This window comes from Euphorbia lathyris, chromosome 4 (assembly GCF_963576675.1).
Source record: "Euphorbia lathyris chromosome 4, ddEupLath1.1, whole genome shotgun sequence".
Taxonomy (NCBI): domain Eukaryota; kingdom Viridiplantae; phylum Streptophyta; class Magnoliopsida; order Malpighiales; family Euphorbiaceae; genus Euphorbia; species Euphorbia lathyris.
Window position 1 is genome coordinate 38,372,394 of NC_088913.1, and position 19,983 is coordinate 38,392,376.

Genomic DNA, 19,983 nt, shown 5'->3' on the forward strand with positions numbered 1-19,983 from the left:
AGGATAGAGTTGGCAAGTTGAGTGGAATGAAGAAGTTTGGTGAAATTTTTAAAAATTCCAAATGGAAACGTATTATTGAAGCTCCGACAGAAGCTGAATATGAGGCGGCAGTGGTAGCTATGAAGAATACTACTGGCAACTGGCCTGGTGTGATTCAATACGTGGAGACCACGTGGCTAGTGCATAAAGAGAAGTTTTGTCGAGCATGGACGAACAAGGTGTTGCACTTAGGAAACACCACAACCTGTCGAGTGGAGAGTTCACATGCACAGTTGAAACAGTGGTTGAATTCATCTACTGGTGCACTTGATACAGTGTGGGCGAAGGTGCACAAGGACATTGAGGCTCAGATCGAGGCGATCAAGTAAGATATTTATTCTGTTATTTTCTTTAATCTTTTAAGGTTTAATACATTAGTTTTATAATCCGTCATTGTATATAATCAGATACTCACTCGAGGACTCGAGAAGAAGATCCGCGGTGAATCACTGTGGAGAACCTTTCACGTATCTCGACTTACACGTTTCACATTACTGTTTGGCTGTACTAAATGATGAGCTCAAGCGTATGCACGCATTGAGTATGGATGTGGTAATTGAATGCGGATGCGTGTTGCCCATGACTCATGGCATTCCGTGTGCATGTGAGATGAAAACATATATTGACACAAATGAATCGGTCTGTGTTGACCGCATCCATCCTTTTTGGAGATCTCTTGCGTTTGAAGGGTTGAGTGACATACCAGTTACTGCTTCAGTATATGCTGACGGGTCTGAGGATCACCGATTTTTTCAATCTCTTGTGGAAAAGGTTGAAAAATTAGATCCTTCAATGGTGCGTAGCATATCGATGATGATTCATGATCAGATAAATCCGGAACAAAGTGGCTTTAAAGAACCTGAGGTCAAAGACACTGTTAGGGGTAGACCAAGGGGAAATTCATCAACAAAACGAAATCCGAGTGCATGGGAGTACAATCAGTCACCACGAGGTCGAGCACGGTCCTCGGGTTCGAGGAGTAGTCGTAGTCGAGGACGTTCTTCATCCTCATCTGTGCATAACAGCCAGATGCCGGGTATATTTTATTTCATTTATATATATGTTGAAGTTAAAGTAAATATATTTTTATTGATAAATTTCATATATTAATATTTTCAGTCGGATATGATGCGGATATCGCCAGTTACCACCATTTACATCGGGTTCAACGTCTCATCGTACCATTTATTACTGGATTCCATGATGTTGTAGCAGATGGTAACTGTGGATTTCGTGTTTTAGCCGATGCCATCATTTTTAATCAAGAGGAGTGGAAGCTGATGAGAGTGCTCATAGAGAATGAGATGCGGGCAAACCGTGATCTGTATGTGCCAGTGTACGGGAACGGGTTTGATGCTGCCCTCACACGTATTAAATGGGCAGGAGCGGGTTGTGGCGAGTCCCACTGGATGGTGAGTCCGGATGACTTATTTGCTACTGCATCTGTATTGAACGCAGTAATTTTCCTTTTTACTACAGAACAATTAGGATGTTGCACTATACTGCCAATGCGTTCGGACGATGGAAGACCACCTGAGCGAGAGATTGTGATTTGTCATTTGGGGAGTTATCGTCACTACATACGTCTTTATTTACATCCTTCGTTTCCAGTGCCTCCCATTGCCACCCAATGTCGATTATTTTCTCATCAGAGTGTTCGTCATTTGGAGAATTTATTTGCTGAAAGGAGAGAGGCTTGGACTAGATTATATTAGTTTTATATGTTGTGATTAATAATATTTATTAATTAACTTATATTATTTTTGGTTTTAAGTACAATTCTGTAGTTACAGGTTTAACCGCATATTTACGGGTTTAACGGACTATTTACGGGTTTAACCGCATATTTACGAGTTTAACGGACTATTTACGGGTTTAACAGACTATTTACGGGTTTTTGGGAGGGGAAAAGCTATTTTTTTGCGGAATCGACACGTGGGCGTGTGGCCATCACGCCTCACCACGCGGTCGGACGTGATAGACCCACGCCTCACCGCGTGGTCGGTCGTGACAGCCACACGCCCGATGGTAAGGTGGGGCATGTGCCTGTCACGGCCGACCACGCGGTGAGGCGTGGGGCTATCACGTCCGACCGCGTGGTGAGGCGTGATGGCCACACGCCCGCGTGTCGATTCTGCAAAAAAAATAGCTTTTCCCCTCCCAAACCCATGAAAGGGCATTTTCGTCCTTTCACGGGCTAGGGGTGGGAAAATGGGGCTGGGTTTAACAACACCCTAAATTATAGAAGAGATCCCACGTGGTATTCAATTATGGAAAAGGAATAAAAAAGAAAAAATAAGAAAGAAACAAAGATAAGAAATAATAATAATATAATAATAAAATGAGATCACATGAGTCAAGGTGGACTGCTTCAGTCAGGTGCAGTCAGTGCATAACCTTGTCACCGCCGATGAAATGCCGAATGCTCTCATATGTCCCCACCGGACCCCACTTACTATTCCTCCGTCGAAGCGTTCGGCCCAGATTCAATCTGTGTCTCCTCTTTCCCCTTTTCATTTTCGATGGAGGTGGAAGAAAGATCTTGAAGGTACAGGAGCTAGGCGACTGAACTCTTGGCGATTCGGTCCACTTCTATGACTCATTTTACTGAGAGGAGCAGTCGGGGATCCAAACACTCTCTCGTCTTTCATTTCGTAAGTTTGTTTCTCTTACTTTGTGAAAATCGATTTCAAACATCTGCTTTCCACGCTAATGGAAGTATCATTCCACTGAATTGTGCCAATAACTATGTGTGGCTTTGTCTCCAACACTTCTCTTGTATTATTTTGTTGTGATGTTATAGTTGCTGACTAATCGGATTTTCTATGGCAGCTCATTTTCACCAGTATATTATCTGCATCTTACTCAATTCAGTTGCGGAGTAAAGTCGAGAAATTAGAGGTAAGTCCGAGATTGCGCGAAGTTTGTTTATATTCAAATGCTTGAAACAATCTGATAGGGGTTTTTTTTTTTTTTTTTTTTTTTATATATATATATAAGCTAAAAAAGGACATGCACAATTAATTATCTGAGTTATCTGTATTATTCATTTTTATGAGATATGGCTCTTTTAATTGCAGGAAGAGATTATTAACCTTCGTACAACATGTGAGAGTCAAGATGGTGTTAGTAACAATGACATTGAAGCTTTGCAGGGTGAAGATTATAGCTCATTTTATTTAAAAAATGCTGATAGTAGAAACATTGCCCTATATAGTGCGGTGTTGGCACCAATTATGCCATTTTTGTTCTACAAATATCTTGATTACCTTGCAAGGAAGAATAACAAGGAAGAAGTTCTGTTGAAGAGGATTGCATATATGGTGGATGTATTTTTCTCTTCTTATCCTTATGCAAAGCTGCTTGCACTACTCTTTGCAACCTTATTCCTGATAGGATTTGGAGGCTTGGCACTGTATGCAGTCAGTGATGCTAGCTTTCCTGAAGCTCTTTGGCTTTCATGGACCTTCATTGCTGATTCCGGAAACCATGCAGATAGAGTTGGAGTTGGACCAAGGATTGTTTCTGTCTCTATAAGTTCTGGAGGCATGCTGATTTTTGCAATGATGCTTGGACTAGTTTCCGATGCCATCTCAGCGAAAGTAGATTCACTGCAGAAAGGGAAAAGTGAAGTTGTTGAAAAGAACCATATATTAATTCTTGGATGGAGTGACAAATTGGTAATTTATTCCAGCAACAATGAACCATGATGTATGTTTGTTGGTAATTAATTAATTTGACACTGCTAGTGTGAAATAGATCGAAATTTTCCTTTTTGCATCTTATTCTGTTTTGTAGGAGAGGTTGGCTGTAAATTTTTTTAATGAGATATTGAGTCTGTCTTTTGAAAATAAGCAGAAAAAGAATGTGCTTTGTTGTAGGGTTCAGTCTTGAAGCAGCTAGCAATGGCAAACAAGAATCATGGGGGTGGGGTTGTTGTTGTACTAGCGGAAAGAGACAAGGAGGAAATGGAGATGGACATAGCTAAGCTAGAATTCGACTTCATGGGCACTTCTGTTATATGCAGAAGTGGAAGTCCTCTTATCCTGGCTGACTTGAAAAAAGTATGTTTGGAGATTTTTTTTTGGTACTTTACTAAAATTTATCAAAGCTCTTGCTTTTGATTGACTATTTTACTATCCTACTTGAAGGTTTCGGTTTCCAAGGCATGTGCTATCATTGTTTTAGCATCTGATGAAAATGCTATCCAGGTACTTTCAGTGCCTTCATCCAATTTTGTTTTGTCCACTTGGAAGAAATATTCTTAAAGTATCTATTTGATTATTGCCAGAGTGATGCATATGCTTTGAGGGTTGTGCTCAGCCTAACAGGTGTTAAAGAACGCTTGAAGGGTCATGTTGTTGTAGAGATTCGTGACCTTGACAATGAACCTCTGGTGAAACTTGTTGGAGGGGAACTAATTGAAACAGTTGTTGCTCATGATGTGATCGGTCGTTTAATGATACAATCTGCTCTGCAACCTGGGCTTGCTCAGGTTACTTGTAAATGAATTTTTGCTATATTTTTAAAAATTGTGGTAGTCATAAAACTTGGACATTGATTGTGCAATTTTCCCGATTCTTTTCCAATCCCGACCTTTACATTTTTCAACTATGGTGTTCCCGTCCATTGCCCTTCTCTCACTATGGAAGCACTTTTGACAAAAATAATGGAAATTCTCTTTCTTGCAACTTTTGATATTGACTTTTGATGAGGTCAATGACCATTTTCAAGGTCAGTTAGCCTTAGTCATGTTTATGATTCGTTGGCCATAAGCCATTGACAAGTGTTACACCCTTGATGACAATCTCTGTTCAATTCTAATTTCTCTGTTTCACTTGTGTTAGTTTTAGTAATTTATAGTAACTTTTCAGGATTTGTTTGGTCAGGTCTGGGAAGATATATTAGGGTTTCAGAATTCAGAATTTTACATTAAAAGATGGCCTCAGTTGGATGGTCTGCATTTTGAAGATGTGCTCGTTTCATTTCCTGATGCAATTCCCTGTGGTGTTAAAGTTGCTGCAGAAGATGGGAAGATAAAATTAAACCCAGATTTTAACTACGTTATACAAGAAGGAGATGAGATTATTGTTCTAGCCGAGGACTCCAACACCTATGCTCCAGGTCCTCTTCCAAAGGTTATTCTTCTTTCTGTACTTAGGGATGTCTTCTGCATTCATGCTTTGTAGCTTGGGGAGTTGCAAGTACTCTTGCTAATGGCAGTAATTGTATTGATAACTTTAACATATTATGTTCAGAATGGGGAAAAAACAAACAGAAAAGAAGTAACATCTATGAAGCATTAACACGGGTATGGAAAACGGCATTTTGAAAAAATATGAGATACAGGTGGCAGGGATACACCAAATTATATTGGCTTAAATCACTATTTAGCCCTTCCTGACCTATTATTTGGTCACTTTTGGCCCTGACGTATTCCAATTGGTGAAATTTCACCCAATTTGGATGGACTTAACAGAACTGTTATCCTATTGACACATGCGATATTTTGACACTTTGGACTTGATAAATTTTAGTTTAGGGATTTGTTTTTATTGTTTTTTCTTTAATCTGATTAATCATTTTCACATAATAAAATCTATGTGAAAATAAACTTTAAGATGTGTCAAAGTATCACCACATATCAGGGGATACGGGTTTTTTAAGTCTCCATTCAAATTGGGTGAAATTTCACCAATTGGGATAGTTTAGGGGCCAAATGTGACTGAATAATAGATAAGGGGCCAAATTAATTTTTCTTAAATAGGTCAGGGTCTAAATAACACTTTAAGCCAATTATATATATACTCAACACACACATAAAACCACAAATCACATTCATAAGTCATTATAAACCACCTATGTTGCACGGAAACTCTTCTTCGTTAGCGTTTTGTGTCTGTTTCTGTTTCCATTAACGTTCCTAGCTAATTTTGCTTAGAAATAACGTTTCCCAGTATCCGTTTCCGTTTCATTTCCCGTTTTCGTTTCCGTGCAACATAGTAAACCACAAATCACATTCATAACTCATTATAAATTGTTACAGACCATGGAAATAGAGAGAAATCCATGGTATCATGTAAATTAAGAGCCTACATGAATATATTGAACTCAAGATCATTGCAAATATATATACAAGGTTCTCCCTAAATTACTCCTATAATTGAGCAAACATAGAGACCCTACTAGCAGCCAACTAACTGTCATAGCAGCCTTAGGCAATGTTACATTTATTACATTGACTTATTCTATAACATAAATTAACATATATCAAAATGATCAAACATCATGTACTACACATATTTGTAGCCATCTGAAGCTGATAGAATATATTGTTTTTAGTGTTTGTTGTACTCTCCTTATTTTCTTCTTCTTACACACATAGTGAGAGAGGAAGAGAATGACTGCTGTAATTATCAAATTAATGAGGAATTTGTTCATCCATGGACTTCTAATTACTTACATTACATTATCTTTCTTATGTATATGTATTTGTATGTTAGGTCTTATGCAAGGGTTCCTGTCCAACACTAATTGATCTTCCAAAACATCCAAAGAAGATACTGCTCTGTGGTTGGCGCCGTGACATTAATGATATGATAAAGGTACACAGTGTATAGTTTAGTTGACATAACCCATTTCCAGTCCCTTGAACTTTACTTGTGTGTTTTATAAAACCCTCCACATTTCAGTTTTGTTTCTATAAGCCCCTGATCTACTATTTAAAATACATTTGAAGACTTATTTTTAATTGAGCCTAATAGAGAAGAGCTACTTTTTGGAAATAGGTAGTTGGAGGAGAAGGAATAAAGAACCCTTATCTACGACAAGCCTTGAATTTACCCATCAAAAGTTTTTTTTTTTTTCCCGGAGAACAAAATTAAATGACATTAATACAGGAAAAATTCAAATGCAACTGTGCAAGAGTACAGGATATTGATATTAATAGCAGTACCTGAGCTTAGTTAATTTAAGGACTTAGTATAACAATTATGTAAAACTTAGGGGCTCAAAAAGGGTTTTTATTTTTTATATTTTTTCAGATTTCTTTTTGGTGGGCTGCTTATTAGTTGATATACTTGTTGCACAATTGAGCAACAGTAGAAAACAACTTATATGTTGTAAAATAATTGTTTGAATTTCTTGTTTTGACTTTCATTTCTCAGGTTCTAGAGACATTCGTGGCTCCAGGTTCAGAAGTCTGGATGTTCAATGAGGTCCCAGAAAAGGAAGTAGAGAAGAAATTCGCTTATGGTGGACTTAACATTTCTGAATTAGAGAACATAAAACTTGTCCACAGTGAGGGAAATGCTGTCATCAGACGGCATTTGGAGACTCTTCCTCTTGAGACTTTTGATTCTGTAAGTTGCATCGCCATACCTTCTTTTTCTTTAGTTTCACATGAGATTGGATGATGTTGACTTGAGAGTTCCCAACGAAACTGTCACTGAATGCCATATTTTGTAAGAGGAAGCGTTTAAATGGAAAAACACATCACTGAATACAAAGGTCTATTGAATGAGTTGACCGAGTAAACAACTTAGTCGCAAAAGTTTGCTTGATTAGTATAGAACTGGAAAAACAGGACATTAAGAATTACATTTGGCCATTGGGGTCTGTAGTTGTTTAATTTTGGAGCTGAAAAGAAGTTCCTTTAATTTTGGGGTCGACAACAATAATCTAATCAATGATCATGAGTATGAACAAGGAAACATGTGATGCTCTTGTCAATGCAGGATTATCCAGTTACTCTTTTAAGCTACTAGTTTACATTTCAACTGAAACTTTCGATGATCCTGGATATTATTCAATTTATGTGATCCACAAGCAAATAGTGCACTCAACCTCAAGTAGTTGTGGAATCCACTTTCCAACATTTGCATGTGAAATCCATGTGCTAGTAATTTAGGTGCTCCATTCTCAAGTGCAATGCATGAACTGAATAATCTCCTTAATTTCGTTACTGATGTTAACTCCTATACAACAGATATTAATTCTTGCAGATGAGTCTGTAGAGGAATCCATTGTGCATTCTGACTCACGATCACTTACTACCCTTCTCCTTATACGAAGTATACAGGTAATTGCTGTTGCTCTCTAGTTGTTTAGAGAAGTGAAATTCCTGAGTTTGCTTTTTTTACTTTTGGAGTCGTTTCTTTCTCCATTTTTATATTGTGACATCTATTTAAGCCTTAGAAAACATTGCATTCCATGTGTACCTGACCCAGCTTCTTGCAAACTTGAATTTTATCTATGATGGTTGACCTATATATTGGTCTGTGTTGGTTGTTTTGTTGGCAATAACTACTTCATGTTTTCGTATTGTGACATCAACCACTAATCTGGGGTTGATTTCTATTTCACTACATTAAGAAAATGCTTCAGAGAATTTCAGTTGCATTTGAATATCATTGACCCAGTTTCTTTTCCTTTGTTCTGATGGACATGGATATTATGGTAGGATATATTGATATTTCCATAATCTGCTAAAAATAATAATAATGACACACTTATGCAGATGTCTATATTGGAGAGGGTAGATGCTTAAGTATATATGACACACTTCTAAACTATGCGGATTTCAGGAGATAGGTGTTACAGGGATAGGCAGAATAATGTAGTACTTCAAGATTTAGAGAAGCATGTCCTTTTATCAGATGTCAGCAGAATATTAGTGTAAAGTGAATTTGTTTCCAAAGTAGCTTAATGGTGTATAGTTCTTTGCTAATAGTACAATTTTTCTTCTCATTTGATGGACATGGATCTCTGGTGATATTTACCATATCTTGCTTTTTAACCGTATCGGCTGAATGATATAAAAATAAAAAAACAAAGAATATTCTACATACTGTAATCCCTATTTTGAAATTGATGAGAAATATCCTGCTAGTAATTTATGGGTAGTTGGGGAGGTTAGTGTAGAAGTTCCAAGAGATGCAAGTCCTTTTATTGGACATCATCATAGTTGCAGCAAAGTGAATTTATTTGAGAGTAATTCACAAATACATTTTATTTCATAGCATGATTACTGATAAAATATATTTTTTTCTCCCTCGCGGATTGCAGTCAAACCGCCTCCCTTATCGAGATACAAGGCCAGCATCTTCACTGCGAGCTGGGTTCTCTCATAGCTCTTCGATTCGTGAAATGCAGCATGCTTCTGACAAGTCAATAGTTATATGTGAAATCTTGGATTCTAGGACTAAAAACCTGTCCTCATTATCCACAATTTGTGTTTATGTGCTGTCAGATGAACTGGTATGCATGGCATTGGCAACAGTGGCTAAAGACAGGCAAATAAATCGTGTTCTTGATGAATTGTTTGATAAGGAGGTAAACTTCATGCCCTATCCAATGTTCTTTCGGATATCAAGTAGTAAAATTTAAACAAATAAGGACATCAATCTATTAACCGTTTTACATTGATTCTTTGTTCTGTCTACTTCCGAAATGGGAGAATAAAACGAATAACACTATCCAGAATGCTTGTGGCACTTGGACAGTTTGTCTACTATTTCAGCTTTTTTGAATATTAACAATTCTATTTGCAGGGGAATGAGATGTATATTAAACCGGCAGAATTCTACCTCTATGACCAGGAAGAGGTTCGCTTTAATGAAATTATGATGAGGGGTCGTGAGCGGCATGAAATTGTGATTGGATACCGCCTTGCAAATGCAGAGTGCGCGATAATTAACCCTCCGGATAAGTCAAAACCAAGAAAATGGTCTCTAGGTGATGTTTTTGTGGTTATCTCCTCAGGCTACCACTGAAAACTATATATATATATATATATATATATATATATATATATATATATATATATATATAATTTAGATGCCATAGCCATAGCAACGTATACTGTTTACTCTTTTGCTCCCTGGTGGATACATGGCGAAATGTATCTTGAGAAAATTGACATGAAAATACAGTGTCTTCTTACGGAAAGAGAAAAATCCCACAAGAACAAGTTCTGAAGGAATGTTGAAAACCTCCAGAAATCTGATGCTCCAATTGGATTTTAGAGGATGCAAACGTGATTACATGGATTGAACAATAGTTATACATGTTCTTGTTTAGAGTATTGTTCTAGGAGTGTAGTAAAATTTCTCGGCTTATGTAGTATATATATACTGCGTAATATAGGAATGAGGCAGAGGAGCATGGTCTATATGTTAAAGTGTTCAAACTGCTGGTCTCAAATAGGAGAATTTAAGGAAGACAGAAAAAATGGACTGTAAAGTCTGTATTTTATTGAATGAGCTTAAATATACAATTAGTCTAACTGAAAATACAATAAATATGGAAAACCTGATTCCATTTCTATTCTGATAAAAAAAAAGGGCAGCCCGGTCGCATTACGCGTCCCCGCTGAGCGAGGGTCCGGGGAGGGGTCCCACCACAAGGGTGTATTGGGGGCAAGCCTTCCCTTGCCAATTTAATTGGCAAGAGGCCGCTCCTAAGACTCGAACCGTGACCTCTGGTCACACGGCAACAACGTTTTACCGTTGCGCCAAGGCTCGCCCTCTTCCATTTCTATTCTGATAAATAGTAAAAAACAAATCAACACTTAATTGTCTAAAAAATAAGAATGCACAATTGAAAAATCAGAAAAGATATCTAAAACAAACTCTTGGAAATTAGACAAATATCTGCAGCCCTATTATTAGTATGCCGACTCAGCTTCCTGACCAGTATCATCCAAATTCTAGCTCATAAGGCATACTGCAACACTCCTCTTTGCATTAAGAGTTGCAAACATTAACCTTCATTGTTAAAAATTCAAATCTGCTTGTTGGAATTGCTTTTCTGAAATATAATCCACTTGCTCAAATTCCAACTGCTCATGAGCATATTGCAACACCAGTCTTGATCACATGCACCTTAATGACCATGTACAATTTGGCCATTCATCGTTAGATTTAGGCTTATTAGAATCCTAAGGTGGAGATTCAAAGCATCTTGGGGTTTAGATTTAATAAGCATAGATTTAATGGTGAATGATCAAATTCACTTGGCTATTAAGGTGCATGTGAACATTCCTGATTGCAACACTCCTTGCATCAAAAGCTACAAACTTCAAGCTTCATGCTTAAAAATTCAAATATGCTTGCTGAAAGTGCTTTTGTGAAAATATCTTTTCTGTTTTGCAGTAAAATAGATTTGTTTCTCCTCATTTTTGCACTTCTCTCAAAAAAAAAAAAAAAAAAAAAGAGAGTTGGTTTTCTATAAGATACTGGTTTGCTAGCGATGACAATAGCAATTTGGTTTGTCCATTTTCTTTTTCTCTAAAACAAGATTAAACAAGATTTTCTTTATCCACAAAGCTTGATTGACAATTTTTGTAGCCGTAATAAACTTTGCCTCAACCGTTGATGTACAAGTTGATGTTAATTCTAGAAAAACAAATTGTTGGAGTTAATGCAGCATATAGGCAAGCTTTTGCCTTAAAGTTTGTTGCATTTCTTTCTTTGTGATGTTTCATCAGAGCCATTATTGGGTTGTCAGGTAAAGGCAAAATAATGTAATCCTCCTCTACTACTTCCTAGAGATTTTTTTTTTGAACAAAAACGAATCAATGAATTAATGAGCCGTAAATTGGCAAGAATGTAATACACTTGGTGAGATAAAACTCGGTAAAGAATTAAAGAATACCGGACAAGTATTAAAACAGGCCAACTTTGCAATAGCATGAGCCACCTCGTTAGCTTGTCGCCTAATCCATTTGACTGAGAATGCGTCGTTTGAACTTAGAATACTCTTGCAACATGAGATGAGGTCCCCAAATTCTGAATCATCCATCGATTCGGACTAAATCGCGTCAATAACCCGTTTAGCGTCTGTTTCAAAAATCACCTCCCTCAGTTGCTGCTCCTGAACCCACAGCATCGCCCTCAACAGCGCCTCCGCTTCCACCTCCTGTACCAACGGACAACCCTGAAGTTTTTCACTTCGACCCGCCACAAATCTGCCGTCTGCTGTTCGAATAACTGCCCCGACCCCTGTGGAGACATCAGCACAGAAAACCACAGCATCAACACAACAAGAAACCTAGCTATGCAAAGGTTTATGCCACATACTGCAATTCTGCGATTTCTCACGCTGAACTGCTGTATTTTTCAACAAACGGGCTCGATTCCAATCCTCCAGCGTCACCTTTGCTCTTAAGCAGATCCCCTCCTCCGACGCCCTTTTATGATTCCATAAGCACTCATTCCGCTCCCTCCACAAACTCCAAAGAAGCATTAGAAATTCTTCACCTTCTAATTTGTTTAGACTATTAAGAACCAGATGAAACCAGTCCGTGATACTTTCCGCGCCATCCGCTTTTTTCTGAATCCGTCTCCAAAGACCCTGATTCCTCCAAATCCGTTGCACACAACCACACTCGATAAATGTGTGCCATTCGTCTTCCCAATTGCCATTACAAATCATACAACACGGATCCAACGGCACCCCTCTTTTTTGCAGATTAACCCTAACCGGTAAGCAATTCCGAGCCAACTGCCAACAAAAGTATCTAACCTTATGTAGGACTTCCGCACTCCAAACACGCTTCCATAGTCCCTCAATGTGGTGTCTATCACTACCCTCAAGGTCAGTAGCCACCCGATAAGCACTTTTAACCATGTACCGTCCAGATGGGTGAGCAAGCCAAATCAACTTATCAGGACCAGCCGCCCGACTTGTTGGAATTTTCTGCATTTCTTGGATATCCCGCTCTTGGAACAGTTCAGTAAGTAATTCAATATCCCACTCATTAGAATTAGGAATAAACAGATCACAGACCTTCAAATGTTCCAGCCCTACCAGCATTGGTGTTCGAATAAATCCATCCGCCTCATCCCTTAACCACTTATCCTTCCAAACATTAATTGAGAGACCATTGCCTATCTTCCACCTCACGCCCTCTTTAATGATCAATTGAGAACTCCAAATACTTCGCCAAATAAAATTAGGTGAGTGACCTAATGAGGCACTCAAGAAATCCCCTATTGGGTAATATTTAGCTTTGTAGATTCGACTAACAAGCGAAGTAGTGTCGGTAAACAACCGCCACCCTTGTTTTCCCAACATAGCAAGATTGAAGGCAATGAAGTTACGAAAGCTGAGCCCCCCAAACTGCTTAGGAGCGCATAATCTCTCCCATTTCATCCAGTTTAACCCCTTCTCACCCGATTTTTTATTACCCCACCAGAAGGAGTTTAGCATTTTCTGTAGCTCCTCACTTGTTGAGATAGGAAGCAAGAAAACACTCATGAAATAGATAGGCATTGCCTGCCCGACAGCTCTGATTAAGGTAGCCTTCCCTTCTTTGGAAATGCCTTTTCCTCTCCAAATTTGTAGCCGCTGCCACAATTTATCTCTGAAGTGGGCAAAAATAGCTTTTTTAGATCTCCCTGTTGGTCCCTTATAACGTTACAAGTATAGTTCCAAGGGGGGGTTAGGAACTATTTAAAAATTTTAAGCTAGGGCAGACTTCTTTTTCGTGAGAAAAAGGTTTGGACAGCGGCGCTGAGTGAATAGCAAGATACTGGCTCAGTCAACTAGTGACTAGGTCAGTTTCTTTACTTGAGTCAGGAGATAGCACTTAGAGTCTATTCCTGATCTTGGATATTCAACGCGCACAACTCAGCTTGACCTCTTTACTTGTTCAGTTTTTGTTTAAGCAAGCAATAAATATATAAAGGAGTTAAAGGTTAGAAATATGTTACTCAGCAGATTTATCCAGGTTCGGCCTCCAAGCCTACGTCCTGTCCTCGGAACACGTTCCGAGATTTCGAATTCTCTATTGAGCTCTTTAACGGTAGAGCATCAAACCTTTTACAATCTTAGCAACTGAGTATAACAAGAGTACCTTCCTCTATACCTCTACTCAATCCTAATCTCTCGCTGAGTACTATAACCGAGTACTCAGCCTCTCCTTTCTAATCTCTAGAAATGATAAGTGTTTATCCTAAACAATGATTGCTAAGACACCTTAGATGATTGAATAATCACTCTAGACTTTTACACAAAAGATATGAAATATAGTGTAAGATTGCTTTGCTTTTGTTTGGAGAACTTTGCGTAGAAATTTGGTCAGCGTAATGGCTTGATCAAGTTCTCTGTAGAATGAAGCAACTGATGGCACTATTTATAGAGACGTCTGAGGCATCGGTCATTTCGAATTTCGAAATAACCGTTGGAGGGAAACAGCTTCCTATCGTTGTCATCCTGACTTGCTCAGAGCTCTCGGCCAATCAGATTTGAGTATCTTCTGTCCTCGGTCAGCTCGGCAGAGTGTCTCTCCATTTATGGTAATGTCAATTAGACAGCATACTGTGTCTTCTGAACTTTACCCAAAGTAGAAATACTTTGTCTGGAAATTGTTCTTAGCCAGCTGCTGTCTTGTACTGTTTGTCGAATCAACTCACCAGCTTCGTCCCGAAGTTGTTCCTTGAAGGTCTTCTAGATCCTTCTCTTGCTGAGCTGCGTTTTGTACATAACGACAGCGTTTTGCCATACGCGGGCCGAGTTGCCTTTAAACTGTTTGACTTGGGCTTTGACTTCCGTATTGGGCTTGAGCCTTTTAATCTTGTGTCTTATAAACAATTTAACTCAACATTGAACAAACACATTAGTAGAATAAATCAAAGCATTTAAACTTAGTGTGTTTAGAATATATTTTAATTATACTTAAACAATTTTGTCAAATCAAAATTATGTGGAAAGGTGTTTCAACAAACTCCCCCATTTTGATGTTGGCAAAACTATTCAGCGAAGAACTCAGTATTGAGCTCCCCCATGATAGTTGACCTAATATATCTCAGCAAACTCCCCCGTAAGGGTTGAGCTACTGACTTAGCTTTACTCTAAACATTTGAAGGTTTAATCGAGTATGTCTGAGGTCAGTTTTCAGATATAGGTCAGCTTATGGAACATATTCTATTTTACTCAGTGTTTAAGCGGAAGTTATAGCATTCAGAGGGCGCTGAGTAATTTGTTGTTCAATGAGTTTTATAAGACAATATTATATAAACATATAAGTCAATGTCAAACATGTTATCAGCATTGGGTACAATCAACAAGTTTTATAAGCATTAAACATGGTTGATGTAATTGAAGATACATAATGATTTAATACTCAGCATCATAGATAATAACTCATAACTCAGTTTTTTTGGATAAACAGATGCAAGTATTGATATTACTAGAAGTAGTCAGTGTTTACAGCAAAAGAAAGAAAAACATAACACATAGAGACTACAAACATAGCATAACTGAGCTAGCCTAATTTCTATTTCTTTCTCTTTTGTTTGGACTGACTATGCTCATGCTGTGTTCTAGCTTGTTCTTTCTCCCCCGTTTTGTCAGCATCGGGAGGAGGAATCCTAAAGGCGTCGGTTAAGACGGCTCTGGTCAGTTCTGTGGACAGCTCCTTAAGTCTGTCGGCGCTTTCGTTGACACCATCAAAAATAGCAACTCCATTATCTGAGACCTCGGAAGGTATATTAAGTTCAGCAGCGCTGATCATGCTTACTATGAAAGCTTGAGATTTTCCTACCTAGGCAAGTGCATCAGTCAGACCAGCAATGACTTGATGAAAAGTCTTCAGTAAGGATGTGTCATAGTATTGACGCTGAATATTTGTGTGACGTATGTGATTGAAGGTTTGTCTGGTGATAGACAGCATTTCATTTTGCTTCATAGCATCAGTATCCATCTCTTGCTTGTTCAAGTTCAGCAATCGAACGGCCTCACCAATTTGCTCCACTGAGCACTGAGAATAGGAGACCATTTGCTCGTTGGTTTTGATTTGCTCGGTGTGAAGCTGAGCAAAGAGCATTTTTACTTCATCAAAAGTTGCATAGCGTGTGTTCGAAGCTGACAATGTCTGAACTTGTTCTTGAAGAGCGTTGAGATGTTGAACTATTATCAGCTGGATCTCAGCCAGCAGGTAGAGTGGTTTGATGAAGGTCTTTGATCAGTGTTTGCACCGAGTCGATGATTCTTTTTCCAGACTCGGTAGCATGCAAGTAGCTAAGAGGGCCTTCATTAACTTGCATTGTTTCCTTAGTATGACCGGTTGGAAGAGGCGTTAGAGGAATAACGTGGTCAGTGACTGGAAGTGTGTTTCCAATCTGCACTTGAGGTTCTGGTAGAGTTGATTGATCGACATATGTGTTGATTGGAGAAGAGGTAATTCTAATGCTGTCTGTGCTGACTGGGGCAGGAATGTTTTGAGTCAGCACAATGCTTGGATTGACAGCATTTACAGGAATTGACTCAACTTGACTTGTTGAGTTGGTGGAAGCATTCAAGTCGGCGTGTTCCTTTGGTGAAGAAACAGAGGCTTGCTTTTCGAGGGAAGCCGGTGGAGTAGAAGTTGGTTGTTTTCTGAAAAATTTCAGCTTAAGTGCAGAAGGATCCTTGGTCGGCTTCTGAATAACAAAGTCTGGGACAGTTGGTGGTTGAACCGGAAGGTCAATGACTGTCTTCTGACTTGCCTTCACTAATCTTCTTCTACGAGGAGGAGGAGTGTCAGCTTGTATAGATTCTCCTGAGTGAGAGGGAGAAGTTTCCTCTTGATCAGCATTAAGCTGGTCAGCTGGTTCTTGTCCTTGATCAACATTGTGTTGGTCAGGTTCTTGTTCAGCAGCCAACCCAGTATTGGTTGGCTCAGCATCAACCTCACTAGATGTTTCCTCAGTGTCCTCAGCGTCATCCTGACCGCCTTCTACTTCTTGTTCTTCATCTTCTTCACTATCACCATCTAACTCTTCCTCAACTTGTGCAATGAACTGATCGTCCAGATGCACCTCATCTTCTTGATGCTCAGCTATAGTTCCTAGACACTGTGTGTAGTGAGAATCACCAGGAACTACTACGTCAGTAGGTATAACATCAATGGGAGTCAGTGTAGAAGACTTCTGCTTCTTTTGAGGTTGCTCATCCTCAATTTCAGGCTCTTCTTGTCTGCTCCTTTTCTCAGCTGACTTAGGTCTTTCCTGACCTGGTTCAGCAGCTGACTTTGACTTCTTGGTCTGAGGCTCAGCCTTCTTAGAAGAGGTCACAACAACTTTCTTCTTGCGGGCAGCTGGAGCCTTTGTCCTTTGGCTTTGCTTTGGAGTTGTTTCCTCAGCTTGTTGTTCAGCAGCAGCTTTTCCTTTCTTTAGTGGCTGATTGAACTTCAAAGCCCTCAGCGAAGCAGCTGTTATTTCAGATCCTCTAGCTTTAACTTCATCAGTTAGGTCTATTTGATGATCAATGAGGATCCTGGTGATGAGCGATCCCAACCGGAGAGTTCCAGTGCTCCTTATGAACCCATCAATCAAGAATACTGGCATGTTGATAGGCGTATATGTCACCATATGCCATATAAAGCATTGCTTGAAATTTGTCGCTGAGCTGGTGCAGTTTATCTTTGGGTAAATAAAGTAGGTCAGCAGGTAATGAGCCATCTTTTGGTGCTGACCCATGGATGAACTTGAGACTTCTCCAGAATGACTAGGGGGCTTGCAAAAGTTGACTTCATAGTTAGTGTCATCCTGATCTCCAGTTCTTCTCAGTTTTGCTCCCTCATTTTTCAGCTTTAGCAAATTCGCCAAATAGGTGGGATTGATGAAAATCGTTTTCCCCTTTACCACTGTTGTTAAGTAGTCCTGGTTATCATCAACGACTAAGAGATTGTGGTAGAAGTCCCTTACCAGGTCAGGATAGGTGTGATCCCTAATGGAGAACAGCTCGGTCCATCCATTTTGCGATATCCATTCGCATAAGGGTTGTTCGGATGTCACGAAGGCCTCAGAAACCCATCGCGAGAAGTCTACTTTCCATTCGCTAATGTTATCAAATACCTTGGTATAGGTTCTGATTTTGGTCGATTTTCCTTTGGAGGAGGTAGCTTGCCCAGTTTTGCCTTTGCTCGGCGTAGTGACCTTGGTGGTTTCAGGCACAGAAGTTTGCCTGGAAGGTTCATCGGAGCTGGTCTTAGGGTGACCGGCACCGGAGATGTTGACGAAAACTCTAGTCATTATATCAGAAAGAGGATTGGGAAGCTTTGAGAGTCTTAGAGAGAGAGAGAGAGAGAATGCTTTGCCAAAGAATTCGGTAAGTGTAAAGAAAATAAAGAATGGGGATTTACCCATTATTTATAGCGATGAAGTGTGGATCTTATCGAATCCATGTGTTAGTTTTGCCTTGGGATTGTCAACCGACAAAGATCCTGGCTTTTATGACACATTCGGCACATACGTCATCCTAGGTGGCTATTCGCGTGCTTTTGCATTTAATGCAACGGATCTAACACTCAGCGTTTAGAATACTAAGCGTTTTATATTCTGAGTGGTCAGTAGTATATGAAAGGATGATTTCTCAGTTTGAAATTACTACTCGGTGTGCGTATTTACTCAGTATTGATATGTTAAGTACTCAGCATAACAATCACTCAGCATGCATTTGCATAACTCATTCAGCATAGTAATTCACTCAGCATAAATTTACATTTTAGAACAGGAATTTACTGAAGAGGATTAAACATACCAATGGCTTCTCTCAGTATGCTGAACTGTTCACGAGCCAGTGGCTTTGTGAAGATATCCGCAAGCTGCTCATCCGTTGGGACATAGGTCAGCTTTATCTCACCCTTGAGTACATGGTCTCTAATGAAGTGATGTCTTATGCTGACATGCTTCATCCTGCTGTGTTGAATTGGGTTCTTTGATAGATCAATTGCACTTTTGTTGTCGCATTTGACCTCAATTGTCTTTGTTTGAACACCATAGTCTTCAAGCTGTTGCTTAATCCATAGGACTTGAGCAACACAGTGACCAGCAGCAATGTACTCAGCTTCAGTGGAAGACAAGGCTACTGACGCCTGCTTCTTGTTGAACCAAGATACAAGACAGCTTCTTAAGAAATGACATCCTCTAGAGGTGCTTTTCCGTTCTAGCTTGTCTCGACCATAGTCAGCGTCAGTGTATCCAATGAGTGTAAAGCCATGAGTGTTGGGATACCATAAACCCGTGTTCACTGAGCTTTGCAAATATCTAAGGATTCTTTTTACAGCTATGTAATGAGATTCCTTAGGGTTAGATTGATATCTAGCACAGTAGCATACTGAGAACTGAATGTCCGGTCTACTTGCTGTTAAGTAAAGTAGAGAGCCTATCATACCTCGATATAACTTGCTGTCTACTGACTTACCATTCTCGTCAGCGCAGAGGACAGTGTCAGTGCCCATAGGAGTGGATATTGGCTTGCAATTTTCAAGATCATATTTCTTCAATATCTCCTTGGCATATTTAGCTTGACTGATGAAGATGTCATTCTTTCCTTATTTGATTTGAAGTCCAAGGAAGAAGTTGAGTTCTCCCATCATAGACATTTCAAACTCTGTCTGCATTTGCTTGCTAAATTCCTTGCACATTGACTCATTAGTGGCACCGAAAATAATATCATCAACATATATTTGAGCCAGCAGGGTATCTTTACCCTTTCTCTTAATGAATAAGGTTGTATCAGCTTTACCCCTGACATAGTTTTTAGTCAGCAGGAAACTGGTCAGCCTCTCATACCAAGCATGTGGTGCTTGCTTGAGGCCATACAGAGCCTTTTTGAGTTTATAAACGTGGTTTGGGAACTTAGGATCCTCAAACCCTGGAGGTTGATTAACATAAACTTCCTCGTTTATAACTCCATTAAGGAATGCACTCTTAACATCCATTTGAAACAGTTTAAAGTTCATGTAAGATGCATATGCACATAAAATCCTAATAGCCTCTAGCCTTGCCACTGGGGCAAAGGTCTCACCGTAGTCAATACCTTCTTGCTGACTGTAGCCCTGAGCTACAAGTCTTGCTTTGTTCCTGACTACATTTCCTTGTTCATCCAGCTTGTCGCGGAAGACCCATCTTGTTCCAATGGTCTTCTGACTCCTTGGATGTGGCACTAGCTCCCATA

At 39.3% G+C, this 19,983-nt stretch overlaps 1 protein-coding gene across 2 annotated transcripts; it reads left to right on the forward strand.

Moving 5' to 3' along the window:
• The first annotated feature begins 2,396 nt into the window (after window positions 1–2,396).
• Window positions 2,397–9,834, forward strand: LOC136226096 (probable ion channel SYM8). Of its 2 annotated transcripts, XM_066014404.1 has the most exons (12): window positions 2,398–2,693; window positions 2,872–2,940; window positions 3,120–3,719; window positions 3,921–4,103; window positions 4,191–4,250; window positions 4,331–4,534; window positions 4,929–5,177; window positions 6,543–6,644; window positions 7,206–7,400; window positions 8,027–8,119; window positions 9,106–9,372; window positions 9,591–9,834. In XM_066014404.1, the coding sequence occupies exons 1-12, from the start codon at window positions 2,634–2,636 to the stop codon at window positions 9,810–9,812; spliced, it is 2,304 nt and encodes a 767-aa protein (XP_065870476.1). In that variant the 5' UTR covers window positions 2,398–2,633; the 3' UTR covers window positions 9,813–9,834. The 2 variants fall into 2 exon arrangements, 1 of the variants encoding a protein (XP_065870476.1); XR_010687596.1 differs by lacking the exon at window positions 9,591–9,834 and having other exon boundaries at window positions 2,397–2,693; window positions 8,043–8,119; window positions 9,106–9,243.
• The last annotated feature ends 10,149 nt before the right edge of the window (window positions 9,835–19,983 follow it).

Bases quoted from the DNA above. Each gene is read 5' to 3' on its own strand.
- LOC136226096 (XM_066014404.1), top strand. From the start codon at position 2,634: ATGACTCATTTTACTGAGAGGAGCAGTCGGGGATCCAAACACTCTCTC. The intron at 3,720-3,920 runs GTAATTTATTCC...GCTTTGTTGTAG, and splicing joins TTGGATGGAGTGACAAATTG to GGTTCAGTCTTGAAGCAGCT. The intron at 8,120-9,105 runs GTAATTGCTGTT...CGCGGATTGCAG, and splicing joins TCCTTATACGAAGTATACAG to TCAAACCGCCTCCCTTATCG.